Source organism: Triturus cristatus, chromosome 11, assembly GCF_964204655.1.
Source record: "Triturus cristatus chromosome 11, aTriCri1.1, whole genome shotgun sequence".
NCBI classification, from domain to species: domain Eukaryota; kingdom Metazoa; phylum Chordata; class Amphibia; order Caudata; family Salamandridae; genus Triturus; species Triturus cristatus.
In genome coordinates, this window is record NC_140594.1 from 1,160,691,544 (window position 1) to 1,160,715,489 (window position 23,946).

The 23,946-nt window shown below is 45.2% G+C and overlaps 1 protein-coding gene across 1 annotated transcript in view; it reads left to right on the forward strand.

Annotated features, from left to right (window-relative positions):
- LOC146788637 (putative cation-transporting ATPase 13A5) overlaps nucleotides 1–23,946 on the forward strand; it is a 452,938-nt gene that overhangs the window by 258,049 nt on the left and 170,943 nt on the right. Inside the window, exons 19-21 of the mRNA XM_085635829.1 lie at nucleotides 4,540–4,703; nucleotides 17,383–17,505; nucleotides 21,196–21,275. Of these exons, the coding sequence (XP_085491955.1) occupies nucleotides 4,540–4,703; nucleotides 17,383–17,505; nucleotides 21,196–21,275 (367 nt within the window). The remainder of the gene's footprint in view (nucleotides 1–4,539; nucleotides 4,704–17,382; nucleotides 17,506–21,195; nucleotides 21,276–23,946) is intronic.

A 23,946-nucleotide genomic window follows, 5' to 3' on the forward strand; every position in this document is an offset into this window, starting at 1 on the left:
TTAATAACTGGGCGGAGGGCTTTGCGGCCCCCCTCCCAGGCCATATATACAGCCCTGGAACCACCACCTTCCCCAGGGCAGCCCGTGAAGGAGAAAAAAGTGGGCCTGTGTGGCCCCCCTTCTGGATCGAATAATGTCCCTGGGGCCCGCAACCCGGCCCAGGGCCAGCTGCAGCTATCTCCCTTGGGCGATAGCAGTTTGCATTTGCTGGGTGGGAGTTGTGATAGTTCCTGCCAAGCAAAAGCAAACACTCAACTCCCAGCAAGTGTGAGCTCTCAAAATTGTGTTGCTGAAAGCGTATGTTTTTATCTTTTCCTGCCCAAAGGCATACGGGCAGGAAAAGAGATGAAAGAATTACTGCTGCATTCAAGGATCTTCATTACCAGCAGCTCCCTGCATTCAGTAGCAATGCCGGCTCCCTCAGGAGGAGGTGAGTCTGCTAGGACCACAGGGATCCACAGGCTCCCCCTGCGGTCCCCAACATGCACACTGGGAGCGTTTTGTGGGCCGGGGCACCCTGGGAGACAAATGGGAGACAAATGGCTGCCCATCCCTATTAAGCTTTGGCTGGGCCCAGGGGGATGGGGTCCTCGGGCCGTTCTGGCCCTGGTGCTCATTTGACAGAAATTAAAGCTCAACAGGAAGTACTTACAATTAGACACATAGTAGGTGCCTCAGCTGAAGATCCACTTCTGTAAAGAACTAATGATCCTAACTCATGGGCTTGGCGAAGGCAAAGCAAGTGTGCTTTGTTGGCAATTCCATATTGAAAGACGATCATGAAAGTGAATGCCTCATTGATTTATTGGAGCGCAATCTGTAGTGACTGTGATGAGTGGGTCCTTTCTTCTCCTTAGCTAGTGAGACCAGAATCCATGGTTCTCCCTTTAAATATCTAAGAGTATTCAAATGTTTAAATCATTTGGAAGAGTCACCATTTGGCCCTGCCCACCTTACTTATATGAAAAGGTCTTCCTGCCTTTTGCCAGAGTGATGAACAGCTTATCAATTGGCCCCCAGGGTGTTTCATGTCGCTTTTGGTGAGGCGTTCTTAATGCGGAGGTATATTAGGACATATGAACCTAACAAAGAAGCACTTGTTTCATAAAGTTAAGAAGAAAGCCTCTTCTTTGGTGAAGATTTACTTCTATGTACTCTCATCGTCTTCTCTATAAGGAGATTCATGTTATGACAAGTTTCTGGATAAAAACATACCAGAAACAATTACATTGCCAACATGCACACTGGTGACATATCGTACTGCTCCCTTGCACATCTGTAAAGTAGAATACATACTGGACATTTATGCAAGGAGGTGGCACTTAGTAATTAACCAGTAGAAAGACACCAACACAGATACTTATACACCCACTCACACACTCAGGCACTCACACACTCACTGACAGACCTATTCAGACACTGATGCACCCACTCATAGACCCACTCAGACACTCACACAACCACTTACAGACCCACTCACACACCAACTCTCAGACCTACTCAGAAACTCTCCCACACAGTCATAGACCCACTCAGACATGCATGCACCTAATTTCAGACATACACAGACACTCTCACACCCACTTAGGTACTCATGCACCCAATCACAGTCTACTGAGACACTCAGACCCACTCAGGGATTCATGCACTCACTCAGAGACCCACTGAAAAATGCATGCACTCACTCACAGAACCATTCACAAACTCATGCACCCACTCATAGACCCACTTAGACACTCACGTACCCACTCACAGGCTCACTCAGACACTCATGCACTCACTCCCAGACTGACACATGTTCATGGAGGCACTCGCAAAGCCACTGAGACACTCTTGCACCTACTCACAGATTCACTGAGACACTCACTCTGACACACATGCACCCACTCATACACCCACTAGACACTTGCGCATCCACTCACACACCCAGCAAGACACTTATGTAGCCACTCCCGGGCTCACTCAGATACTTACACACCCACTCACACACACATTAAGATACACACCCACTCACACACCCATTGAGACACTCATGCACTCACTTACACACTCAACCTCACAGGTTACAGGTTACAGTTAGGAAATAAAATGTAAAAACCTTACAAATTCACTTTAAAAAAACAAAAGTTTCAGGGACGTTAATGTTAGGAAATTTGATTTAAAAAACTGTAGAAATTCACAGAAAAAACAAAGGATGTTATATTTGGCCTCAGATTACACTTATACAAAACCATAGAAATTCAGCAGTTATAGTTACCTGAGCTAACTATAACTTACATCCCTGCAATGCACTACTTATTAACCCTGGGCAGACAACTACGCTACACTTGTGTAGTTTGTGCTACTTCGCGCTATGTGAATTGCACGTAGCACAGTGCAAAATCGCATAGCGTAGCATAGTTGGCATTTTTTGCTCGCTCGCGGTCCTCAACGTCAAGTTGGCGACCGCGAGCATGGAAAATAAACCCCCCGGCGAGATTCTCAAACCGGGGATGTCAGGTTTCTCATTGCGAGTGGTCACGTATGCTTGCGACCGCTCACAATGAGAAACTACCAGTCCGCGTTGAGAAAGCTGACGCTCGAGTAAAAATCTACTTGAGCGGCAGAAAACGACAGTGTGCACTGTGCAAGATGCCGTTTGTAATGATTGCACAGTGCGGACAAGCATCCGGCACTGTGCAATCATTGCGAAGAGCGTACTACACAGTTAGCGTAGCGCTAGGTGTATCTCATGTAGTGCGAAGTGCACTTCGCGCAGCTACGCGTAGTGCTACTACGCGAACTGCGCCCAGGGTGACTACTTATGCAGGAGCAGTGAGCAGGCAGGACCGGGGCAGCCCTGGGCTCCTCCCACGGCCTCCAAGAAAAATAATGGTTTGGGCTGCCCCGGGGGTGTGGGGGGACTGGGGCTCTCCTTAAATCAAAATCAAATGCTGGCTCCTGGGCAGTCCCATGAAACGGGGCCACCTTCAAGGGCTGGTGGGTAACTGGGGCCCTGGGTGCCCCAGTGGTACCTGAACACCCAGAAAAATACAAACAAAGGCAAAAGTGAATAATATTATCCACTTTTCCTTCAAGGGGAGGTCTGTTATGCCCTGCAGTGGCGATTGGCTTTTTTTTAGGGTGATGTCTCTCGAAGAGGCAGCAGCACCACCAACATTTTTTCTTAATGTTGTAGGGTGTTGCAGGGAATTGTGCAGTCCCCACAGCAACATTAGAAAAAGAAACAATAAGTTCCTGGGCTATTTAATCCATGACACCAGGAGAACTTACTATATTTTTTTTGCATTTCCCAGGCTGGAGCTTTTGCTCTATATCTGAGAGTGCAGCATTTGCAAAGGGCTAGTTCTATGGCTGCATTTTATGTGGCCTGAAGGAATATAAAAAAGACAGAGGCCCTTTTGTGATTGTTTTTATGATTGCATTTGTGTGGGCTGAAAGATGTAAAAAAAATCGATATGTCTTTGTCTATTTACTTTCACATTTGTCACCCACCAAATGTATTTATAAATACAATGTAAAAAGAAAGGGTCACAGACATGTTTTTTGATAGAACTGCATAAACGTTTTTAGTAATCATTTTTTGTTAATTATTGAAACATACATTTGATTAAAATTATTCATTCTTTTAAAAAAGATGAGAGATATGCGTGATATATATTGATATGCTCACCTCTTGATAATACCAATAGGCTCACTTTCTCATTTTAGTGTTGCAGAAGGCCATGGGTAGTGTGGAGTTGTCTGTTCAGAGGCCAGGAAGGACGTGCATTTGTGACAAAAACACACATTTTGACTAACAGACACTTTCACCTGACAAAGGGCTTGTCCCAAAATGCATTGGGATTCGTAATAAATGCATATATAATGTATTATTAACGTGTGATGGTCCAACACGATGAATACGAATACTCCAAATTAAATGAATGAAGACTTTCATGACAAAGTACTGATGACTGCATGGGTATTATTTAATTGAAGAAATCACAGTACTCCATCCAGGGGACGTTGTTCTTGTTTAAGACAACGCGGGTTGTGTGCTCAGAGGCCAGCACATGTGTCCAACCCGCTTTACGCATGGTCTTGGGCAGCCGAGGGTTGGCTTCATGTATGGTAATAAAATCTTACTTTATGTAAACAAAATCCATTACAAATTCACTGAAAAAAATGAAGATTAAAGTGATGTTATAGTTAGGTGAAGATGTCACTTAAAACATGCCTTTTTTAAATGTACAAAACCACTAAAATTCACCAGTTATAGTTTTCTCAAGTAACTATAACTCGTGCCATAAGTTAACTATACATTGCGTCCGTGCCATGCACTGCTAATTACCCCACATATTACATCACTCATGACATCTTATATGACATCTATGATAACATCACTGCAACATTTGCAATGAAATTACTGATGAGAAAACTGTGCATGGCGGGGGTGCCAATTTTCTACATTTATAACAAAAGTGTGACATACCTGAAGCCATTTTGATGGAATCAAAGCTTTAAAACTTAAAACATCCATCTACTCTTCCTTCACAGGTGACAATCTCCAGACCGCGCTTACTGTTGCCAAACACTCTGGGATGGTCTCAGAAAGAAGCAAGGCGATCCTGGTGGAAGCCAATGGGCCAGAAGGGTCCACTCCCGCCTCCCTCACCTTTCAGTCCCAAGAGGACGATGGTTGCAATGGGCACCTGACCAAAGTAAATGTCTCCTCATGCTTTGGTTTGCTATTTGCATCATTTATTAGTTAAATGCTTATAGTCTTGTGTATACCTGATATGTTAACATATGCAAGATGAAGAGAAACAGAATTCACAATTGAAAAGAAAGGATTCTTTTAACCAAATGTTCAAGTACCCATAGCTACCATCACTAGGATTTAGGAGGCATCCAGAAAGCTTCTTCTTGGCCTGAAGCACTGTTCATTCTAGTCTTAGGAGCAGAGCCACAAAACCAGTTTAAATCCTCTGTGCCAATTAACCTTTTGGGTTAGTAGACTTTGACTACATTGCTAATTCCTATGGCACTTGTATAGAAAGACCCACCAAGACAGTTTTTCTTGACAACCTACCTGGCTACCATTTTCTCAACTTCTTGCCATATAGGTTAGGGTCCAACTGGACTGCCCTGATAGGGGCCATGTTACATGTTTGCCTCTAAATACGGGTCTTTTAGAGTTTAAGAAAAAAACATGAGCGTTTATCTACGTCTCAGTGAAACAAGGGTATATCGAGTGGGGCAGGAGTATGTAGAAAGACTAGTTTCTATTATGAATATTCTTTGGGGCTCTGCCCCTGTGAGATATATCTATCTAACCACTTTCCTCTCAGTTGTTACATGTTTTAGTAGTTTCCAACCCCCTTGATACATTTGTAGGTGATCATTTCGTAGAGTGTTTTATTTCTATATACATAATCAGGCATTAAAGAGAATGGGGATATCAGTAAAGCTAAAATGTCAGAATACGGCAGAATACAAGTATTCCCCAAAGGTCCCCAAGACATGTAGCATCATTGCAGGAATGGGAAATGCTGCACCCAAATCTAGTAGCATTTTCCCATTTCCCTGTCCATTCTCATTTTGCCAGATTTGGCAATTGCTGGCCTTGCTGTATTCCTGCATTCTTTGAAATTACTAATTCATTTACAAATATCAAAGTGGGAATTGTGTGGCTATCAGTTCCTAATATGAGATTAATTTAGAATAAAGACATTGAGAAGACATTTTGGAATTTGCATTGGATATTTCCACCAGGTATGAAAGCTCAATCTATTTACCAGGAGTAGTTAGAAAGGTCTCACCGAGGTTTCTGGGGACATTTGGATAAAGTTTATGACTACAATGAAATCAACCAAGGCTTTTCCCACTCATTTCAGGAGCCTTCAAAAGTAGCACTTTCCACAAACAGCGTCAGAACTCTTTGGTGAATTCCATGTTCCTCGCATTGTTTACGATTGACACATGTGCATGGATATGGTGTACATTTACGACAAGAGAATGTAACGCAAAAGTGCAATTACGCTTTACATCTTTTTAACTTTTTAAATATTTTATAATAACACCCAATTAGTCCAACTGGGACTGGATTTAACAAACTTTCTAAGGTGTCCCTGCCCTTGGAATCCCCCTTCCCTGTCCTCTGAGATGATCCACTCACACCCACACTTATGCCGTACTGCTGTAATGTTATGTCCGAGTCAATGTTTTTCCTAGAGTAAATCTGTAAATTCATGAATTGTGAATTGACACTCATAACTGTGTATTTGGATGGATTGAGCCCTTGGAAAGAGATATAATTAAGTAATCTATCATGAAAGAATTTAGCCTTATAGCCTGCTGACGAGAGCTATACCGGTTGTTAAAGGCCCTGAACCCTAGTTAGAGGCCTGAGCTACTTGCGAGGGCTTATAACTAGGGAGAGGGCCTTTAACGACCAGTTTAGCCAAGGAAGAAGAGCTATAATGCTATTAGAACATTTCACCTTATGAGGGTAGAATGAAATAAAAAGGGAGAAGCTTGAACACAAACAATGGAATGCTGGAGCTCCGAGCCCATACCAGTCATTATAACCCTGGAGCCGCTCTATTGTCTTCAATGGAGCACGCAATAGTCCCATGTTTGAATCTTATTTCAAGCTCTTAGCTGCTGATGTCTAAGGTTTAAGTTATAAAGCCAAGCAGGAGTAGGAAGAACTTCAGCTTTCTGTGAATAATAAGCCATCTCAATGGATTCATAAAGTCAACCAAATATTGATGTAGAGTGGCAAAGAAGTAGACTAGCTCAGAGATGTTACTATAATGACCTTATAAAAGCCATGCTCTGCATTCTGAGGAATAGCAGCTCCAGTGGGTAGAAAGATAGGATTCCATTCTCTCCACAATATTTTTTGTTTACCACCCCATTTTTTAGTTCCACATAAGATTGAGGGATGAATGTACAACCCTTTTTTTGTGCTCGCAAACAGGAGATTGGCTCGTTTGTGCCGAAAAAAAGGTCCTGGCATGTACAAACGCTATTTTGCCTGTCACTGACTCACAAAATAAAGTTTGCGAATCTCGCTATTAGGAAGGGGCGTCCCTTTCTAATAGCAAGACTCAATTCCATGTACTATTGTACTATTGTTTTGAGACCGCATTTGCAGCTGCAAAACACTTGCAGTTTACTACCTACTTCAAGTAGGTTGTAAACCACACGAAAATGGGAAGGGGTCCCCCGGGGACCCCTTCCCCTTTGTGATCGTGTGCAGAAATATTTTTTATGAGCAGGCATTGGTCACAGGGACCACTACCTGCCCTTAAAAAATGATACTGAAAAGTTTCATTTTTCTTTTTTAAATGCATCCCGTTTTCCTTTAAGGAAAACAGGCCGCATTTAAAAAAAATAATGATTTATTTAAAAAGCAGTCATAGACATGGTGGTCTGCTGACCCCAGCAGGCCACCATCCCTGGGAGTGCTACCCATTCCCAATGGGGTCGCAAATTGCACTTGCCTCATGAGGCATGCAATTTGTGACCCCATTGGGAATCGCAAACAGTGTCTGAGAGACTGTTGCACATTCATTTTTGTGAGTGGCAAATTGAGAGTCGGAATTCAAATCAATTTGCGACTCGCAAAAGTGAATACTCATACATCTGGCCCTAAGTCCTATATTATGTTGCTGAGGCCTCAAATATGTCAGTTTAATTTGAGGTACCTATCACCCTGGCCCATTTACACTGGCAATGTGAGTATGGTCTTGTATATATGGGCATCTGCTTAGCAATGTGCTGCATTTAGAATTTAAAAAAGAAAAATCTTCTGCAAACCTTATATTTGCCAGGGAGTGGAGGCAGGGGCAGGTGATTCCAGAGGCCACACTTAGCAAGGTGACAGGGCAAGGCTAATACCAGACTACTCAGCGTACAACTGTGGACACAGACCTACAGACAGCAGAAATGTTACTATTGATGTTGATGTACGCAATGATATGTGTAGGTATAAAAATTAAATTTAATCACTGTCATTGAAATGCCTCGATATGACCTCTCCATAAAACCCAAGTAAGAAATACATGGTGAGGCATGCCCTGTGCCCTAGGTCCGAGGCTACTGACTGACAGATCACAGGTGGGGTGGCGCGTAACCAGCAGGACAAACGTGTGAACAGGAAAAACCCAGATTAGTCCCACTGATAGTCAGCGACTCCACAGTGGTCCTGGGTGATTGCCCCCACTAAACGCACATGCCCAGAGGGGTGAGTATTTCCAAAATACCATAAATCGAGATGCCACATGAAGTAAGGAGCACTCAGCGAGTCACGACACAGCACACACTTCACATGCAGTGATCGTGCACTCTCCATGCAGGACATCTGGACACGTTACCCACTGGCCCTCATTGTGTCCACAACAATATTGTTCCTAACTTCAAGTGGCATCTAACTTTATGGTGTTTTCGGAACACGCACACCCCTCAGATCATATGTGCTTTATTGGGGCCAAACTCCTGGGGCCATTGTGGCGTTGCTGCTTATTTGTGAGTTTGGGTTTTCCTGTTCCCACGTTTGTCCTGCTGGTGATGTGCCACCTCATCTGTGATCTGTCAATCAGTAGCCTCAGGCCTAGGTCACAGGGACTGCCTGACCATGTATTTCTTACTCAGGGTTGATAGAGAGGTCATCCTGGGAGATTTCGACAACAGTGATTCGATCTAGTTTTTGAACATAAATGTATCATTGCGTATATCGACATCGATAATTACAGTCAACATGGCAGGAATTCATGCAAGAGATCACTTGGACATGCTGGGAACGGTAAGATTGAGTTCCAAATATAATAGGATTAACCAAAGCTCTTCTCTCAAGCTCTCATACTCAGGTAAGGCATATATAATGCACCAGTGGTTAATAAGTCAAATCTAGCATGGAATCTGAAATGGTTCTGATTTCCAAGAGAATTTGAAAATGCTTTGAAGTAACACTGAGGGGCTTATTTAAAAGCCCCTTCCACCACCTGTACGTAACTTTTTCCCATATTAAAAGTGACACACAGGCGGCGCAAGGGGCTTGTAAATAAGCCGCTGAAGTTCAGCACAGGTTGCAAGCTAGTGTTCATGATGGTAGCAGGCTCACAGGAGGCCTTCAAGTGGCACCACATGATGACGGGACCATAGGATCCTACCACGACCCTTCTTTGTGTAGTGATAGTGAACTCTGCCACCACTTGTAGCACACAGATGCCTAGAGACCAATGTGACAAACACCAACTGTGTTTGTATATAAATATATTGGAAAAATGTCCTAGATGGCCGCATCTTGATACACTAAAATGCCACAATGTTTTTATTCCCTACTCAGTTTATTCATTTTTTATTAGTTTGGTGACAGGAGCTAGATTTCTGACAAAGGGAAATACAATTCAATAAATCAAGAAAATATAGAGAACTAGGAATATTGTAATTCCAGGGCCGGCCCTGAAGGTCCAACATATGGAAAATGTATCCAGGTGGCTGGCAAGGTATTCTTGCAGGGGCCAGAGCGTAAAAGTGTCTCCAACCCCAGACTGTGGTGCCACCTCCACTCTGACTCACACCTGACCCTTCTCTAGAAGCAGGAATGGAATGGGCGATGGAGAAAGAGTGTTCTTTCCTGAAAGTAGAGACATAAGCCATTCTGGCTTTCTGAAGGTGCAATGGTGCTTGCATGGGTGCTAGGCGGCCTCGGGGGCTCCAGCGCAGGGAGAGAGCCGAAGAGTAGATAAGGCGTTTTCAGCTCCCTCCTACTCACACAAAGCAGCGTAATGGTTTGACCTGTTGCAATACGTTGTTTGAATTTACAAGAAATCTGCCCTAAAGTACTTATTGCAATCCCAAAGAATGGACCTCACACACTTCTTGCATTTTTAAGGATATATTAGATAAAGTAGCAGCCAAACTCAAACAGAAAAAAGAGTTTTCAAGCCGAGTTTCACTGTTTGGCATTCAATTGAAGTTAGTTACTAACACTGAATATTTAGGATGCCAGGAAAAGTGGACTCCTCAGATGGAACAAAATGTGGATCCTTAAAAATACGTCCCATATTTTGGCAATTTATAGATTTAAGATGGAGGAAGGCCCCTTATCCATGTCATTAGTTACTGCTGAAGCAAAATGGCAGTTGGTTACTAACACTGAGGGGCAGATTTATGTTGCACTTGCGGCACTTTTGCGCCGCTGTTGCATCACTTTTGTGACGCAGCAGCGGCGCAAATCCTGCGCCATGGTGCGGGGCATTTACAAACGTGACGCATCTCCCAGATGCGTCACGTTGTAAAGCCCTGCGCCACATGTAGGTGTTCCAGGGCAGGTGGGGGCGTTCCGGCGCAGGAACGCCTCCTAAAAGTGGCTGAGTGAAATCTACAAGATTTCACTCAGTCACTTTTAGGCCCATGCTGCGTCAAAACCCTGCGCCTGCTTGAAGCAGGCGTAAGGATTGACGCAGCATTGTACAGATAGGGCCCCCCAGATCATTGCTGGAGCTGCGTCGCGCTTGCGACGCAACTCCAGCAATGCGCCACTTTTCGGCACAGATGCGTCACGCATCTGTGCCGTTTTTGCCCCATGGTGCGCCGCATTATAAATGCGGCGCATCCATGGTGGCGCAGCTGTGGCGCATAATAACTGGCGCATCCCTGCTGATACGCAGGGATGCGCCAGTCGTCATAAATCTGCCCCTGAATATTTAGGATGCCAGGAAAAGTGGACTCCTCAGATGGAAAAAAAAGCTGGATCCTTAAAAATACTTCCCATATTTTGGCAATTTATAGATTTAAGATGCAGGGAGGACCCTTATCCATGTCATTAGTTAGTTCTGAAGCAACATGGGAATTGGTGCTCGCCTTGAAGCTGTGGTCCAGGGCGTGACTAGAACAAATTCACTGCAAATTACGAAAAATGTATTTAAAAGCAGCCTGCAAGGCAGGGCTGGCTTTTAAAAGGACAGCAGGCACCAGAGTAGCACACACTCCAATGCAGGAAATCTACTGGGCCTCTAAACTTCCCGATTATATACTAGGGACTTAGAGGTAGTTTGAATCCCCCTTGCCTTATTATATACTAGGGACTCAAAGAGGTCCGTCATTGCCAATCGGTATTATACCAAATTACGGTTTAATTTTAACACAGAGCACAGGCACTGGGTCTGGGTCTGGTTAGCAGAGCACAGGGCACAATCACAGTCAGAAAACCAGCATCAAGTGGACCAAATCGGGCCAAAAAGTGGGAGGTCACTGCAACACATCAAGTATTTTATGGACATATACGCATTCTTGCATTCTTTGCTGAAAAAGGTTGTGTGTGTACTTTGAAACGTTCTATTGTATATTTTATCTTGTATTTTTGTAATATTTGAGACATCACATTTTTATTGGCTACTTAACCTGCATTTTATGACTTCATTTCAACAAGGAATATATTTTCTGACTGAGATGGGTGCATAAACGCACCACATGAATGCATTTCCACTTTGAAAATTGTTTGCTTCTCCGCAAGTGAAATATTTTTACACCGCCACTAAATTTAGGTCCTATCTCCCATTTCACACCCCAAAGCTAGATGCAAACCTGCCCTAGACACAAATAAATGTGCACAAGAAGGAAATAATCTACCAATGGTTTGTATATGTGGTGTTTTCTAAATTTGCGGTAAGCATACGAGAAGCCTTTGTGCAATAACGCCCACTTTTGCTGGTTTTGTATCTGCCTGCCAAAGGGTTGTTTTAAAAAAAAGCAGAATGCCATGTACTGTAATAATTCCTCATTACCTCCATGACCCCCCTGGTCCTTGTCCCCTTCATCACAAGTGAGGTGAACCCACCTCGGTGACAGAAAAAAGAACAGAAGAATGCTGGTAGGGCCCTTCTCCAAAAGGCTGGAGCCTATATAGGCAATACTTATACTTACCCAGCATTTTTCTGTCTTGTCTGATGAAGAGGACAAGAGAGGGTGGCCCCTGCAGGGCTCAAACTGCCATAATCATATTTTTGAGAGGCCTTCATTCCAGCTGGGCGGGATGTTGGCCGGTGTTGGTGAAGTGTGCGTCTCCTTATCTGCTGGACTTGGAGGTTGCCACGGGGTGAAGGTTGCCGACATTGCTCCTTCCCAGTTTCCGTATGTGCTTGTGCGGGCATGAGAGCCAGTGTACATCCATATGCCAGTGGTCATTTCTCTCGCCGTCTTTAGAAACAAAGGGATAAATTGATCTACATTCGAGCAAAGTCCACATAGCGGTCTTTCTTTGTTGTAGTTCTCTTCCTCTGATTCTTCAGCCTCCCCCACCTTCACAATGGTGTACAGAAAGTGAGGGGGCGAAGTGGAAATTTTTGGTCAGGGAGAATTTATTGGAGCTTGCTCCTGATAAATGGCAAATGCCTGATCTACAGCTGATGGCGGCTTCAGCTGCCTCTGACTCAGATGATGAGGTTCCTGGTGCAGAGGATTATATAGTGAAATACATTTTGAAGGACTTGTTACCTGATTTGCTATCCCATGTGACAAGCAATATGGGATTTCTGGAGGAGGAGATGCCAGAGACTTTCTCCAGTTTGCTGCTCAGACAATTTCAGAGTTCTGCACCTGTGGACCTGCCAGTCCATCCTAACGTTATGGAGGTTGCAAAACGCGAGTGGAAGGACCAAGACAAAATTATTCTGCCTTACTTTAGGGACATACACTATCCCGTACAGGATATACAGCAGCCCTTGCCAGATTTCATCCCTATTGATTCATTTGTGCCATGTTTGGTGGGGAGAACTTCTCTAACGGAAGAAGCTATCATCAAGGACTCAACATATAAAAAGATTGATTCTCCATTAAGGAAGGTGTATTCAGGTTCTCACTTGGTCCTTCGGGCAGAAATCTATGGAACCTATGTGACCCAGTCACAGATTTCAGACATAAAACAGCTGTTTTGCTCGCTGGAAGATTCCTCAGATTGTTCATGGCTGCTGGATTGCATCGAGAAGCATGTGGAATGCATGAAGTGTCAGCCAATCCAATGCCTTTGATGTAGGGTGAGCTACAGTCTTGTCGGTAGTGTTGCATTGCAACTAAAAGCAATCTGGTGCTCAAGGACTGGTGCATGGGTTTGGTCCAGGATGCTTTTCCTCTCGTTTTGCCTTTACAAGGTACAAAGCTATTTGGTGAAGAGTTAGAGGAGAAAATTTATAATCTCTTTAAGGACAAGAAACATTCTTTGTCTTTGAAGCAAATGACACCAGAGAAATAGCTCCGGAAGCATAAATCTCCATTTCACCAGCCTTATCTTAGGCAAATGCAACATTGCCAAGGGAGATTCCAGTCACATAAAGGAGGTGATAAGAAGTCCAAGTTCCACCCAAATCAAAGGTCCAGACGGGGTGCTGGGTGGACTGGGGTATGCGGTTGGAGGCAGGTTCAGCACTTTCAGGTGGAGTGGGAGGCATTTACTTCTGATGAATGGGTTCTTCAAATTCTAGAGTTTGTCTCTGTACTTGTGAACTCAAGGGTGAAACCGACACCTTAGGTTGCCAAATAGGTGAAGCGAAAGCACTCAGTCAAGGAATCAGGACTCTTCTACAGAGGTGGCTATTATAGAAGTTCCTCTGAAGGATGGTGGAAAAGGCTTTTATTCAATTGTCTTTCTTGTAGAGAAGACCACAGGAGGATTGTGTCTAGTGCTGAATCTGGAGGTCCTCAACAAGTATGTGCACACTCTGCCCTTCAATATAGAGACTCTGCAGAGGATAATTCTGCTGGTTGTCACCTCACGTTCACATTGATCTCCAGGACGCCTATTACCATTTTCTGAACCATCCGGATCACCAGAGGTTTCTGAGATTTTGCATCAGGGAGAGACACTTCCAGGTCGGGGTGTTGCCCTTCGGGCTGAAGTCAGTACCCAGAGTTTTACAAAGGTGGTAGTTCCATTGACTGTCTCTCTTCATCTAAAGGGGTCTGCATTTATCCCTACTTGGACGACTGGCTCTTGCTTACTCCTTCCAAACATTCAGTTGCTTGGAGATTTGGACTTAGTGGAATATTTATGAGCCCCTTGCGCCGCCGTAGTTTTACTTTTTTGAATCTCCGGCAGGGCAACCCTTGAAACCATATCTATGAGGCCTCGCAAAGCCACTTTGCGTGGCTTTAAATGGCCTCATAGATATGGAGTAAGACAAGGCAGCACAATTCACTGCTTGCCTTACACTAGGGAGCATTCCATGGCCATTGGGGTGGGTGTTCCCCTGCCACACCCATGGCTTTTGACGCTTCCCCAGATTTGCAAGAACATGTAGACCTGGGGATGTGCCAAAACCTTCCGCCTCCTGAGGTGAGGTATAATGAGAAAAAAACATAATTTTTCCTAATTTATTCTTCTTTCTCTGTGTGCTGCAGAATGAGGAACAACATAGACTTCCTTCGCTTCCTGCACTTAAAAATCCAGTTGACAGCACTGGCACCCTTGAATCATTGTGCAAGAGTGCCTGCATTGGTGCATTGGTGCTTCACTGGCGAAACGATGCCAGTGCAGGGGGAATGGAGAGGAATGCACTATACTGGAAAAATATGGTGCAGTCCTGCCCTTTCAGTTTGATGTAGGGAAGTGCAGCAAAGTGACCTATGCCAAATTCCTATCAATGCGGTCCTTAGTGTGCTCTCGAGTCCAGGCACATGGGTTTTATCTCATAAACACCCACAACCAATTTGACTTTCATAAGGGCCAGGTTTCGCACCTATCTCAGCAAGGACTTTGCTGGAGTCCAGGGTGGCCACTTTGAAGTCACTGAACCTGCAGGTGATGGGCAGCTAGTCTCTTCCAGTGCCCCATTGTTGAGGCTGCAGGGACACATGGTGACTGCAGTCTTTATGGACCCTTGGGACCGGTTTAGTTTCCACCCACTGGGGACACATCTACATTCCTGTTGGGATACGATTTCTTAGAATTTCAAAGTCAGGATCCAGGTGTCCGAGGAGATTAGAAAAGAGTTGGTGCGTTGGACTTTGATTCTCTGATCATGGGAGTAGATCGTCTGCCAGAGTCCCTTCAGGTTCTCACAACACATGCCAGTCCTTGTGGATGGGGGTCCACTCTAGGTTCCAGATGTCTTCAGGTGTAGTGGTCTCTGCAGGAGAGCAGGCATTCTTCCAACTGGAGGGAACTCATGGCTGATTACATGACAGTGATGGGGTACCAGAACTATCTGGAGGGCTGCAACCTGGTGGTCTCTTACCTCATAAGTGTATGGCTCAAGCAGGTGCTATCTTTGACCTATTCTTTGTCAGGGACTCCTATCCAAGATGGGATTCAGGGTAGGGCCACCTGGGGAGTTTATTCCACCTGGGCTAAATTGAAAGGAGTTTCCATTTCAAAAGTTTTTCATGCTGACACCTGGGCAACTACCAATACTTTTGGTAAAAATTACTGATTGCAGAATGTGTTACATGAGGATGTTAACTTTGGTATGGGGGTATCGAACTCCCTGGTTTCTTAATGAGTGAATCTTCCACTGTTGAATAAATCACGGTGGGGTGCTGCAGTTGCTTTGTGGTCTCTCTTTGATTTCTTCCATTACATATGAAGGCCGTGGTAGGCTGCTTCTGTATTCCTCACGTGTGATCAAGGGGGCGAGGACAAGGGGGACCTGTGGGTAATGGTTCATTACTTACCTGTAATGTTTATTGCTGCTGGCCCTGTTGTCCTCGTCCCATTCATCATGCCCCTCCGGACTGACGGTCTTCATATCTTGTGGCTTGGTAGTTCAGGAGGAATGCTGGGGAAGCATTGCTCATATAGGCTCTAGCCTTTTCGGGACGGGCAATGCTAGCATGCTTCTGTTCTTTTTTCTGTCTGGCGAGGTTTGTTCTCCTCACTTATGATGAATGGGACAAGGACAACAGGACCAGGAGTAATGAAGACCACTGGTAAGTGATGAACCATTCCCATCAGTGAGGAAGGAGCAGTATGAGGAATGCTTATGAGGTCCACCACTGTCAGAAGTCTGTCAAGGTAAACAGCCAATGGTAAGTGCATTCAGTTAATTACACTGCCTGGCCCCTGAAAGTGCTTGAAAAAAGTGCCACAGCAAGGGAGCATGTGTGTAGCACCGGCCTGCTGAAGGGCGTAAAGGACGCTACAAGCAAGAGCTGCCTTCCAAGGGGAAAGATGTTTTAAACCCCATCGTCAGGGGAACCTGGAAATATAATTACATTCATGCAAATTTCGTTGGTAACTTCAATGTATGGCTAGTGGCTGTCCTCCTGAAAGCAACCGGTTTGGGCTTAGAGCCTTTTTACTCATGGAGTAAGCCTAATTCTGCACCCCAGGGTAAACAAAAATAGGCAAGTATTCTCTTGTTTAGAAATTCTAGGTAAATTTTCCCACCCTATTTGTGAACACCCAATAATTTACCACATTTAGGGCCTTATTTCTCCAGTACTTGTGCTGCTCTTGCACTCGCACTTGCAAGTGTGATGCGTCTACGAAGTTTGATTTATCAAGCTACGCAAGATCACCTTGTGTGGTCCTGAGTGGCTTGATAAATCTGGAGTAACACAACACAGTGCAAATCATCAGGGAGGCATTCCATGGGTGGCACCTGGGGGTTCCCATGCAACACCCATGGATTTTGGGCATTCCCGGATTTACCATAAGTGTTAGACCTGGAAATGCGCTAACACTGCTACACCTAACAAGGTGAGACATGTCCAGGAAAAATAACTGTATTTCTCCTTGTTAGTTCCTGTTTCTTTGTGTGCTATATTCTGTAGCACACATAGAAAGGAAAATGCCTCAGAGGCTTGTTTTTGTGCAGGAAGCTGCCCCTTCTGGCACAAAAACAATCCTCCTTACAATGTAGGCACCATTAAACCATGGCACTAGTAGGTGCCTGTGGTGGTGGTCAGCAGCACATTGTGCGCCAGCGCAGGGTGAAGGGACAGTAATGCACCGTATAATGTTAGATACAGTGCAGTCCTGCCCTTTCCCTGTCCTGCAGCTCAGCAAGGTGGCTTGCTGCACAGGGTGCCTATTTGATAAATATGCCCTCAGTCTGTCGATCAATCCTAAATAATGGTATTGAAACAGATTTATGTGCAGAAGTAATTTTGCAGAGTGAGCCCTCTGTATGATACAAGCTTTATGAAATAAACCTGGATTCCTCCCATCGGTGCAAGTGCAGCTGAGTTTATCACAGAAATGGGTGTTTGAGGCATGTGCAGTTCCCAAACAAGCAGCTGGGAGAGTGAATGAAGTGACGAGTGAGTTGAGAAAATCCTTTTTGACTATATAATGCCTGAGTGAAGGTAATTTATAGTTGGACCTGATTTGTTTCAACAAAATATAAAAATATCTCTTCATAGATTTGAAACTACAGCTTGCTTTGTTAACAGGACATATTCCTCATGATGGATGAAAAACCCACCCCCAAACATGCAGAGAGTGAATTCTATTTTGCCATGAGTGGGAAATCCTATCAGGTCATGGTGCAGCATTTCTACAGCATGCTCCCAAAAGTAAGTGTTGAATATATGGCAAAGTACAGTGATGTGTCTTTTGTTTAGAATGATTTTTGGAATAGATCATGCATTTTTCATTGTGAAGATCTGTGTTTCTAAAATTAGAAAACATGCAGCTGTGGAGAAATGTGAAAAAGATGTATTAATAAATACACTATCATTCAGGTCTGTTACTGAAAAGTAAATTTTAATGTGATGTCACTTTGCCTCAATGGAGAACAGGAGAAAGAATATGAGGTTAGCCAAGTAGGAAGTGAAGACAGATAGCCAGAAGCTATTGAGCCACTACTCGTCCCCATCGTCAGATTGCCTATTATGTGGTCCCAGTGATCTGAGAGATGCTCAGAGGGTTGGGGTGCATGGAGGTTAGGAAAGGCTGCGGCCAGTCCCTGGTAGTGTTCTGAAATAAGCCAGCAATAACCAATGGAAGCGACAGTGAGGGTAAAGTATGTCTGGTATCAGAGGACTTCAGGCGGGAGACTCTGAAGGTGCAAATTAAAGTAAAGATCATAAAGTGGAGGGAGGAAGAGGCAGAGGTCCGTTCGGTTTCCAAGAGGTACTGGTTATTTATCAGAAAGGGGGGAATGAACTGCATAAGTCTCAATATCAGAGTCTCTGGACATTTTGTCTCAGAGACCCTCAACAACATGTTCACAAACTGCGCTGTACGTGATCTCCGCACAGTGTGGTTCGGTGGATAGAGTCATCATTGGGCCTTGTCACTTGAGTGTCTGGTTCTACAAGTGCAATTTAAAACACAGCTTCCTTGTGGTGGCTCTGCGATTAGCTGTGCCAGACAGAGTACATTCACTGGGATAGCTTGGCCATTTCATGTCCATTCCCTGGGGTAGCTCTGCTATGCAGTGTCAAATCCCTAGGGTAGCTTTGCCGTGCAGTGTCCATTCCCAGGGGTAGATCTGCCATGCAGTGTCCATTCCCTGGGGTAGGTCTGCCGTGCAGCATCTATTCCCTGGGGTAGTTCTGCATACAGTGTGCATTCACTGAGATAGTTCTGCTGTTCAGTGTCCATTCTCTGTGGTGCCTCTGCTATGCAGTGTACATTCCCTGTGGTAGCTCTGCCGTGCAGTGTCCATTCCCTTGGGTAGCTCTGCCGTGCAGTGTCCATTCCCTGGGGTAGCTCTGTTGTGCAGTGTCCATTCCCTGGGATAGATCTGTCATACAGTGACCATTCCCTGGGGTGTATCTGCTGTGCAGTGTCCATTCCCTGGGGTAAGTCTGCCATCCAGTGTATATTCCTTGTGGTGGCTCTGCCGTTCAGTGTACATTCCCTGGGATAGCTCTGCCATGCAGTGTCCATTTCCTGAGGTAGATCTGCCATCATGTGTACATTCCCTGGGATAGCTCTGCCATGCAGTGTACATTCACTGGGGTAGTTCTGCGTACAGTGTGCATTCACTGGGGTAGTTCTGCTGTGCAGTGCCCATTCTCTGTGGTGCCTCTGCCATGCAGTGTACATTCCCTGAGTAGCACTGTCATGCAGTGTCCATTCCCTGGGATAGCTCTGCCATGCAGTGTCCATTCCCTGGGATAGATCTGCCATAAAGTGTACATTCCCTGGGATATCTCTGCCATGCAGTGTCCATTCCCTGGGGTAGGTCTGCAGTGCAGTGACCATTTTCTGGGGTAGTTCTGCGTACAGTGTGCATTCACTGGGGTAGATCTGCTGTGCAGTGTCCATTCTCTGTGGTGCCTCTGCCATGCAGTGTACATTCCCTGAGTAGCACTGTCATGCAGTGTCCATTCCCTGGGATAGCTCTGTCATGCAGTGTCCATTCCCTGGGATAGATCTGCCATAAAGGGTACATTCCCTGGGATATCTCTGCCATGCAGTGTCCATTCCCAGGGGTAGTTCTGCATCCAGTGTCCATTCCCTGTGTTAGCTCTGCTGTGCAGTGTCCATTCCCTGGCGTATCAATGCTATGCAGTGTGCATTCCCTGTGGTAGCTCTGCCATGCAGTGTACATTCCCTGTGGTAGCTCTGCCATGCAGTGTCCATTCCCTTTGGTAGCTCTGCTGTGCAGTGCCATTCCCTGGGGTAGGTCCGCCATGCAGTGTCAATTCACTGGGGTAGTTCTGCATACAGTGTGCATTCACTGGGGTAGTTCTGCTGTGCAGTGTCCATTCTCTGTGGTGCCTCTCCCATGCAGTGTACATTCCCTGTGGTAGCTCTGCCGTGCAGTGTCCATTCCCTTGGGTAGCTCTGCCATGCAGTGCCATTCCCTGTGATAGCTCTGCTGTGCAGTGTCCATTCCCTGGGGTATCTCTGTTGTGCAGTGTCCATTCCCTGGGGTAGCTCTGTTGTGCAGTGTCTATTCCCAGGGGTATCTCTGTTGTACAGTGGCCATTCCCTGGGGTATCTCTGAAGTTCAGTGTACATTCCCTGTGATAGCTCTGTTGCGCAGTGTCTATTCCCTGGGGTATCTCTGTTGTACAGTGGCCATTCCCTGGGGTATCTCTGATGTGCAGTGTACATTCCTTGGGGTAGCTCTGCAGTGTAGTGTCCATTCCCAGGGGTAAGTCTGCCATCCAGTGTAGATTCTTTGTGGTGGCTCTGCCATCCAGTGTACATTCCCTGTGGTAGCTCTGCCATGCAGTGTTCATTCCCTGGGATAGCTCTGCCATGCAGTGTACATTCCCTGAGTAGCACTGTCATGCAGTGTCCATTCCCAGGGTAGATCTGCCATTAAGTGTACATTCCCGGGGATAACTCTGCCATGTAGTGTACATTCCCTGAGTAGGTCTGTCATGCAGTGTCCAGTCACTGGGATAGCTCTGCTGTGCAGTTTCCATTCCCTGGGATATCTCTGCTGTCCATTGTCCATTCCCTGGGGTAGCTCTGCTGTGCATTGTACATTCCCTGGGGTAGCTCTGCAGTGTAGTGTCCATTCCCTGGGGTGAGTCTGCTATCCAGTGTATATTCTTAGTGGTGGCTCTGCCGTTCAGTGTACATTCTCTGTGGTAGCTCTGCCGTGCAGTGTCCATTCCCCGTTGTATTTCTGCCATGCAGTGTCCATTCCCTGGGGTAGCTCTGCTGTCAGTGTTCTTTCCCTGGGGTAGCTCTGCCATGCGGTGTCCATTCCCTGTGGTAGTTCTGCCATGCAGTGTCCATTCCCTGTGGTAGTTCTGCCATGCAGTGTCCATTCCCTGTGGTAGTTCTGCCATGCAGTGTCCATTCCCTGGGGTAGCTCTGCCATGCAGTGTCATAACTTTCTGAGCTTCGCGTGTGAACAGGGGAGTAAATTGTGTGTGTAGCCAGAAGACCTGCATTCTGGCCCTGCCTACGCTATATGACTGAATTGTCTGATCCCGAAAAAATCACTTAGGGCAGATGTACCAAAGGATTTCACCCGTTCTGAGTATACAGGAAAATGTGTTCATACACATGCCCCTCAATCTTTGTTTCTCACTGTTGCTTGAAACTGTTTTGAGGGGATTCAGTCCACAGATTCAACACTGACTTTCGGCGTCACATGAAACCATCTCACAAACATTACAATGCAAATAAAGTCACATGTGTGAGTTCACACCAAGCGTCATGACCATCAATAAAGTCAGGATCTGTATTGATCTGTTGTTCCCTAGCTTTAACTACAGTCCACAGCACTGCATTTTATTTCCTCCTGTGTTTCATTCCCTCAGCCTTCTGTCTTGATTTTGTCTTTACAGTTACTTCTCAACGGAGTTGTTTTTGCCAGAATGTCTCCACGACAGAAAAGCAGCCTCATCGAAGAGTTCCAAAAACTAGAGTATGTTCTGCTTTTCTTCCTTTTATGCAGAGTTTATTGTTCTCTTGAAATCCAAATGATGCTAGTAGCACAGAGAAGACCAGGGAAGGCACAGGCAGCTCCGGTGAGGTGTTTTCAAGGCCCCAGGCACAATTAGATTACCCCATTTGAGCGCTCCCCTAACACCACAAAAAGGCATTATTCAGAGAGCCCACCGTTTTCCCTTCCATAGTAAACCGCAAGCTGCTCGCCCTGGACTAGAGACTCCCTACTCCCGTGCTATTTTGAATTCTATAAATAATTTTCTTGCACGAGAAGCCGTCTATGATTTAGCTAGACCTAACCAGAAGAGATCTGCCAAAGGGGTTAATTTTTTTGTTAGGCCTGACTTTTGCCATTAGACAGTTGCTCGGAGGTGGCAGCTCCGCCAACTAATACCTCTCTTTCAAGCTAAGGGGGGTCAAGCATTTCTTCTTAATCCCGCAAAGTTAAAAATTGTGTTTCAGGGCCAGAATAAGTTTTTTTTTTTGAAGTTCAGGCCAAAGAATATTTACATTCACTTAAGGCTGGCTCTTGAAGTAGGAATGGCACAAGCTGGGCATACAAATAGGTTCTCTCCGTAGGTTGTCTTCATTTTTTTTTTGTATGTTATGTTGATTTTTCTGGGGCGGCACAGCAGGGAGCATCACCAGTTTCCCATCACAGGGACCTAGATCCCATTGCCTTAGAAAAGGGAGGGTGTGGGGGCCCGAAGAGAGGCCATGTGGGGTGGGGGTGGTCGAAGGGGGAGGGCCCTGGGGGGTATATAAACAAAAAATTTGTTCCATAGTACACTTTCAGATTTTTATTTTCTTTCTGTCTTTGTTTATCAGTTTTTTTAATGAAAAGGCTTAAATTTATTGGTAACTTATTACACGCTAGATTATGGCTGATACGAGGATATGTATAGGTACATATAATGTCTGTGGCCTCAATAACTATGATAAGCGCAAGAAGATTCAGGCTGAATTAAATATTATTAATCCTGATATTATCTGTATGCAGGAGACGCATATTTCTTGGTCTTACAGGCAGAAATTAGCTGATCTGGGATATACCACACTGACTACCTCTAAACAATCTGATACGACGCGAGGGGTGGCTATTTTAGCACGACCCTCTCTAGTCCTCTCAGGGAGTTCTTTGGTAGATATCCATGGCCGGTGGGCAATTCTTGAATGTTTAGTGGGGGAGACAAGATTTACTCTATGTACTATATACGGCTCCAATTCAGACAAACCGGATATTTTTAATTATCTAAATGGGGAACTTGCTCTTTGGCCCACTCCACTAATACTCTGTGGAGATCTGAATATTCATTTATCTGGTGATTGGGCTTGCTCTTCCTCGTATGTCTATAAGGGTCGTAAACCCAAAGTTTTTCAAGCTCTTCACAACTTAATGGACGATCATGGGCTGGCGGATGTCTGGAACATGATTCATCCGCAAGATCCTGGGTATACTTTTTTTTCTCCACCTCATAGTAAACTATTTCGCTTAGACTATTTTTTTGTACCTGTTGCTTGGGCTCCTAGCACTCAAATTCAAATCTTCTCGAGATTATTGTCTGACCATGCCCCCTTAGTCATTTCCCTTCATAATGTTGCTATTTCTAGAGGTGTTAAGGCCTTCTCCTTCGACAGGAAACTGCTTTATAATCCTCTTTTCTTGGGTCATATGAAAAAATGGATTCAGAACTTTTTTCTGTCCAATCGTGGCTCTGCCTCCCCCGCGGGTGTATGGGATGCTTTTAAGGCCTGTTTTCGGGGTGAGGTTCTTAGCTATGGAATATCTGTTCAAAAGTCACTTAAACAAAAAATGCTAGAGCTTTTTTCTCATCTACGGAACGCTGAATTGGACCTCGCTACCCAGCTACGGGCAGTAGTGGATCCTAAGGAAAGCCTAGCAAAGTTTGCCCAGTGCAGGGCTAATATCAACCTTGTATGGGCCCAGGAAATCGCACTTAAACATCATCTGTACCGGAGATGGCTCTATGAATTCGGTGAATCCTCGGGGAGATTCTTAGCCCAAAGAATACGTGCCAAAAGTCAGGCTTCAAAGATTAATGCTATCTATGATGCTCAAGGTACATTAGTTTACGATCCCAAGACTATTATGAAGGTGTTTCACCACTTTTATTCTGAGTTATATAGCCAACCGAATATCGGTGACCTTCCTCTGGATCTAGGGCTACCTGTATTGACTTGGGAACAGCTGGATCCTGTAGATGTAGAGAAATGGATATGCCGTTCACTTCTGAGGAAATTGATCAGGCATTAATTAAAAGGCCTTCGGGCAAGGCTGCTGGGCCAGAGACCCTCCCTATGGAGGTTTATAGGGTATTTGTCCATGAACTGCGAAAGGATATGTTGAATACTTTTGAGGCGGCTAGACAGGGATCCCCACCTCATTCTTGGGATGAAGCGCATATCGTTGACCAGCCGGGATCCTATCGTCCCATCTCTCTGGTTAATTGCGACGGTAAATTGTATGCCAAACTCCTTTCCAATCGAATGGCCCCGCTCGTCGCTGGATTGGTTTCATCGCAGCAGCACGGGTTTGTTCCTGGCCGGGGTACAGTTGACCATGTTGGCCAGGTTGTTGCTCTTCTCGACGTCGCGCAGGTCGAGTCCAGGTCCTTGGGTCTCGTCCT